Source organism: Dipodomys spectabilis, unplaced genomic scaffold (genome assembly GCF_019054845.1).
Source record: "Dipodomys spectabilis isolate Male_0828 unplaced genomic scaffold, ASM1905484v1 ptg000277l, whole genome shotgun sequence".
NCBI lineage: Eukaryota > Metazoa > Chordata > Mammalia > Rodentia > Heteromyidae > Dipodomys > Dipodomys spectabilis.
The window spans coordinates 669,016-675,151 of NW_024870954.1; the positions used below are offsets into that span (position 1 = coordinate 669,016).

Consider the following 6,136-nt stretch of genomic DNA (forward strand, 5'->3'; position numbering starts at 1 on the left):
TCATTCCTTAGCTGTGTCCTTGCAGAAGACAAAGGAGGTAGCAGAGGGCTGGGTGTGCTCCTGAAAAGCAGAATCTCATCCACAGTTAGTTTTCCCTAAAGAATGTCCTTTTTCTGCAGAAATTAAGAAAGGAATAAATACTTCAGACAGCTGTCCTAGCCTCGATGTGTACTCATAAAACTGCTTGACAAACATGCACAGCTCTCAGTCTAGGGAAGGAAGGCAAGAACTAAAGTTTAGGCCTGTTTTGTTTTTTTTTTTGGGGGGGGGGGCGGGGGGGGGGGGTCCAGTCGTGGGGCCTGAACTCTGGGCCTGGCTGCTGTCCCTCAGCTCTTCAGCTCAAGGCTAGCGCTCTACCACTTGAGCCACAGCGCCACTTCTGGCTTTTTTCTTTTTTCTTTTTTTTGCTTATGTGGTGCTGAGGAATCGAACCCAAGGCCTCATGCACGCAAGTCAAGCGCTCTACCACTGAGCCACCTTCCCAGTCCTAGGCCTGTTTTTGAGATGGGGTTTCTTTGTGTATGAGACACCCGCTTGGACTTGAACTCACAATCTGCTTTATTACAGTGATGCGTCATCATATATAGTTGATTGTTATTTTAACACAATTGAACATAGGATTCCAACCTTTTTTTTTCTGGTCAGTTGTGGGCCTTGAACTTGGCCTGGGCACTATCCCTGAGCTCTTCAGCTCAAGGCAAGTGCCCTACCACTTCAGCCACAGTGCCACTTCCGGCTTTCTGGATTCCCAGCATGTATTTCTCTTACGTTATTGGTCTTCCTAGGAATTACAGTGCTATGTTGAAGAGAAATGGAGAGAGTGAACACCCTTGGCTTGTTCCTGATGTTGGAGGCGATGGTTTTAGTTTTTCACTCTTAAGTGTGATGCTGGCTGTAGGTTTGTCACAAACATCCTCTATTATATTGAGGAATGTTGCATGTATTCTTAGCTTCTCCAGAGCTTTTGTCATTTTGGAATGATCATGTGATTCTTGTTGTTGTATTTATGTATTTATTTATTTTTGGTTCTAGTCCTGAACCGTGAACTTAGGGTGTAGGCCCTGTCCCTGGGCTCTTGTGCTCAAGGCTAGCACTCTACCATTTGAGCCACAGCTCTACTCCTGGCTGATGTTCAAGTAGAGATAAGAATCTCACAAACTTTTCTGCCTGAGTTAGCTTTGAGCCGCAGTCCTCATCCATCATGCCTCTTGAGTAGCAGGAGCTGCTGGTGGCTGCCTGAGACCCTATTTAAGTAATTTTAGACCGTGGAGGATATTGTCTCCGGTGCTGCCTTCTTGTCTCAGCCCCCGCTCCAGGGCTGCAGCTGGGTGCACCAGGGTGTAGATTTTTTTACCCTTGCACCATGAGGCCAGGTAGGAGAAGAGCAGGGTGGGCTCTTAGGAGTGTCCCAGCTTCCCAGCTCCTAAAGAGCTAGCTGGGGAATGGTTCTTCCCGCGTTTCTGGCCCAGTGGTGGGGCCGCCGGTGTCTGCAGGGTGGTGTCCTCGGCTCTCCTGTGTGACACCCTCATACCTGGAGCAGCCATCTCTGTTCCATCACGGGTCAGCTTCAGTGCGGACAGAGATTGCCCACCTGCTGAGGGTCCTGTCAGGGCACTGCTAGAGCTCTGCTAACACAGGAATACGGTGTGCAGGGTGTTGGTAACAAGTCTTTTCTGAAGAAAAGTCTGGTATAGCCTCAAAGGGTAGCCAGCGAGAAGGAGACACTCTGGAGAGGTTGTGTCTGTGAGACTCCGATATTAGTCCCCTGGGTAACTAGGATTGCAGGTCTGAGCCACCGGTGCCTGGCAAATATTTTACTAATAACCTGGTGGGCAAGAATGGATGTATTGTGGGTATATTTGTTGTTTTTTTTTTGGGGGGGGGGTTCCGGTCGTGGGGCCTGAACTCTGGGCCTGGGTGCTGTCCCTCAGCTCTTCAGCTCAAGGCTAGCGCTCTACCACTTGAGCCACAGCGCCACTTCCGGCTTTTTTCTTTTTGCTTATGTGGTGCTGAGGAATCGAACCCAGGGCCTCATGCATGCAAGGCAAGCGCTCTACCACTGAGCCACCTTCCCAGCCCCTTGTGGGTATATTTGGTTAAGTAAAATATTTTGAAGTGGACTTCCCCTGTTTCTTTCCAGCTCTTAGTGTGGTCACTAGGACATGTAAAATGCCAACTGCTCTGGCCGTAGATGGCAGCAGTGCAGGAGCAAGGGCAAGCTGACACCAGCTCTCTTACTTGTTGCATGGGCAAAAGAGGGCAATCGTAAGTCTTCCAACTCAGAATGTTAAGTCTAGCAGACATACGGCTTGGGATGCAATAGCACTTGGTTCTGGTGGGATTGGAGATCATCTCTGAGGAGGGTTCTTGGGAACAAACTAACTGAACAATACACGGGAACTGATTAGGACTGGCTGCGATGGGAAGGAGAAAAGGTAGTGAATGACAGTGCTTATATCTGCAGAGACGTTGCAGGGATGTGTGCAAGTGAGCAGGTTGCTGTGGTTCTAGGAAATGAGAGAACAGGCACCAGGTGCAGTAGCAGCATTATGAAGGCAGAGCTTGCCGGTGGTGGGGTTGTTTGTATTTGTGTGTGTCTTTCTTTCTTATGTGGTGGAGAGGGCTCAGGTTGTGGGTGTCAAGAGAGACATGCATCTGCCGTCTCTCCTGTGTGCTGTGGGTGTGGGTGCTCTGAGCGTTGAGTGTAGGAGAGCAGGCATTGATGAGCTGGTGCTGCTGAGTTGGCTCTAGGGCGGCCTGCGCGGAGGCCTCCCTCGGGGCAGGATTCTGACCCACTGTACGCACGTGGTGCACAGGCTACGTGGCTGGCTTAAACTGTCTGCTTCTACACCGCTTTAATAGGGTGCTTTTAAAAATGCACCTTTGGATAATGTGGCTATTTTTCTTTGTGTTTCAGATTCCTGTATGAATCATCAATGCGAACTTTGAGAGAACTTCTGAACTCATGAGCAGGTCACCATCTTTGGACATGTACAAATGGGGAAGGACTCACAAAAATGAAATTTGTGTCCATTTTCCTGTGTGTTGTGTTGTTTTGCTGTGCTGTGTTTTGTGGCTAGGCTAAGCATGGAGGGTCCCCTGAGCCTGTACACGAAGGGGCCTGGTCTGAGCTTCCCGGAGGTGAAGATGGCACGCAGCAGTGTGCCTCCTGCTAGTAGCTGTCTGAGAGCAGGCAGCGAGCTGGCATGGTCAGGGAACTAAAGGTCAAGGTGGAGGATAGCCGGCAAGGAGTTTATTCCTTCTGTACGTGAGAGTGAGCCAGTGTAGGAAAAACATGGCCTCACACCTGTCTGTGGGACTAGCTGCCAGGCCAGCTTCGGAACCAGCCTGCAGTAGCGCTCCTTGCTCCAGATACTACACTGTCATCCGTTGTGCAATGAATGTGTAGACCTACAGCCTCTGATGTGAAAAGTGTCCTTAGTGTCTGACCTTAAATCTGAACCCAGCAGCCTCAAAGTCTGCAGTAGTAGCCTCTTTCCACTAAAGTCAAGGTAAACTCATAGTGACCAAAGAAATTTGATCTCTTTAGAGTCTAAAGTATAAACAATGAGCAATATAAACCAGTTAGTTAATTCATAGTCCAATGGCAAAAGTTTGAGCTAGGGTATCTCAGGCCCTCCTGCCTGAGGGCCACAGCAGAGACTCCGTTCTTGCCTCATTTCTACTCTTCAGGAAGAGGCACAGTAACTGGAGGTTTGTTGAGTGCTTGCGTAAATAGTATATTTAATATCAAGGATGTTGGTGGTGTTGCTGTACAAACCCCTGGTACAAAGTAAAAAGGACACTTTTCTTCCAGCAAAACTGCTTTTAGAAATGATGTGTGTGTCTACATGTGTGTGTATAACTTGCAAACAGTGAGAAGCAGCCACATGTTTGTGTATTTCATTAATAAATATTAGTGAGTTCTCTCTGGGAGAAAAAGGTTACTTTCTTGGATAAACCTCACATTAGGTTCCCTGAAGGCCAAGTTTCAGGGCCTCCCCCAGTGAGCTGCAGTAGGAACGTAGAATCCATCCTGCATTGAGACCTGGGCACCGTCCCCATGAGCTGTGAGGAACACGGATCCGTCATCCATGGAGACCTGGGCACCGTCCCCAGGAGCTGTGAGGAACACGGATCCATCATCCATGGAGACCTGGGCACCGTCCCCATGAGCTGTGAGGAACACAGGTCCTTCGTCCATGGAGACCTGGGCACCGTCCCCATGAGCTGTGAGGAACACGGATCCGTCGTCCATGGAGACCTGGGCACCTTCCCCATGAGCTGTGAGGAACACGGATCCGTCATCCATGGAGACCTGGGCACCGTCCCCATGAGCTGTGAGGGACACGGATCCATCGTCCATGGAGACCTGGGCACCGTCCCCATGAGCTGTGAGGGACACGGATCCATCGTCCATGGAGACCTGGGCACCGTCCCCATGAGCTGTGAGGGACACGGATCCATCGTCCATGGAGACCTGGGCACCGTCCCCATGAGCTGTGAGGGACACGGATCCATCGTCCATGGAGACCGATGAGCTGTGAGGGACACGGATCCATCGTCTATGGAGACCTGGGCACCGTCCCCATGAGCTGTGAGGGACACGGATCCATCGTCCATGGAGACCTGGGCACCGTCCCCATGAACTGTGAGGAACACAGGTCCTTCGTCCATGGAGACCTGGGCACCGTCCCCATGAGCTGTGAGGGACACGGATCCGTCGTCCATGGAGACCTGGGCACCGTCCCCATGAGCTGTGAGGGACACGGATCCGTCGTCCATGGAGACCTGGGCACCGTCCCCATGAGCTGTGAGGAACACAGGTCCGTCATCCATGGAGACCTGGGCACCGTCCCCATGAGCTGTGAGGAACACGGATCCGTCGACCATGGAGACCTGGGCACCGTCCCCATGAGCTGTGAGGGACACGGATCCGTCATCCATGGAGACCTGGGCACCGTCCCCATGAGCTGTGAGGGACACAGATCCATCGTCCATGGAGACCTGGGCACCGTCCCCATGAGCTGTGAGGGACACGGATCTGTCGTCCATGGAGACCTGGGCACCGTCCCCATGAGCTGTGAGGAACACGGATCTGTCATCCATGGAGACCTGGGCACCATCCCCATGAGCTGTGAGGAACACGGATCCGTCATCCATGGAGACCTGGGCACCGTCCCCATGAGCTGTGAGGGACACGGATCCGTCGTCCATGGAGACCTGGGCACCGTCCCCATGAGCTGTGAGGGACACGGATCCGTCGTCCATGGAGACCTGGGCACCGTCCCCATGAGCTGTGAGGAACACGGATCCATCATCCATGGAGACCTGGGTACCATTAGGAGTGGAACGTGGTACAGTGTAGGCTACAAATGGACCCTAATGATCCCCTCCTTTTTTCTGAGTATTGTTAGCATATTTACTGGAACAATATTGTGTGTTTATGGTAACTTTCTAACCTGCCCTATGGTGCTGGGTAGTCTCAGAGCACCCTGGGTTCTGATAAACACACATTTGAATAGATCATAATTTAGTGCTATTTAAACTTCATATTTAGTCTGATTTCAGCCTCGAAACCAAAAAAAAAAAAAATGCTGAGCTGGGCACCAGTGGCTTACTCCTGTAATCCTAGCTACTCAGGAGGCTGAGATCTGAGGATCATAGTTCAAAGCCAGCCTGGGCAGGAAAGTCCGTGAAACTTTTTCTTGGGGCTTGAACTCTGGGTTTGGTCGCTGTCCCTCAGCTCAAGGCAAGCGCTCTACCACTTGAGCTACAGCACCACTTCCGGTTTTCTGGTGGTTTATTGGAGATAAGTTTCACAGACTTTCCAGCCAGGCTGGCTTTGAACCTCGGTCTTCAGATCTCAGCCTCCCTGAGTTGCTAGGATGACAGGCATGAGCCACTGGCACCTGATTCCGTGAAACTCTTATCTCCAATAAACCACTTGAAAACCGGAAGTGGCACTGTGGCTCATGTGGTAGAGCGCTTGCCTTGAGCTGAAGAATGCAGGGACAGCACCCAAGCCCAGGGTTCAAGCCCCATGAATGACCAAGACGAAAACCAAAAAATAAGTGCTAATAACATGGTGTGAAGCTACAAGAAATCTACTTCTGAGAGTAGGAAGGAACATTTA

The 6,136-nt window shown here is 51.0% G+C and overlaps 2 protein-coding genes across 5 annotated transcripts in view; one reads left to right on the plus strand and one right to left on the minus strand.

The window, feature by feature from the left end:
• Ncapg2 (non-SMC condensin II complex subunit G2) overlaps positions 1-3,931 on the plus strand; it is a 60,505-nt gene extending 56,574 nt beyond the window's left edge. For all 3 annotated transcript variants that reach the window (XM_042701013.1, XM_042701014.1, XM_042701011.1), the window contains one exon: positions 2,918-3,931. In XM_042701013.1, the coding sequence (XP_042556947.1) occupies positions 2,918-2,969 (52 nt within the window). In that variant the 3' untranslated portion in view covers positions 2,970-3,931. The remainder of the gene's footprint in view (positions 1-2,917) is intronic.
• Positions 3,353-5,622, minus strand: LOC122126410. Of its 2 annotated transcripts, none has more exons than XM_042701018.1 (2): positions 4,576-5,622; positions 3,353-4,480 (listed from the first exon to the last, which is right to left on the minus strand). In XM_042701018.1, exons 1-2 carry the CDS (start codon positions 5,323-5,325, stop codon positions 3,992-3,994), a joined length of 1,239 nt encoding a protein of 412 aa, XP_042556952.1. In that variant the 5' UTR covers positions 5,326-5,622; the 3' UTR covers positions 3,353-3,991. The 2 variants fall into 2 exon arrangements, with proteins under 2 accessions (XP_042556952.1, XP_042556951.1); XM_042701017.1 differs by having other exon boundaries at positions 4,535-5,622.
• Between the last annotated feature and the right edge of the window lie 514 nt (positions 5,623-6,136).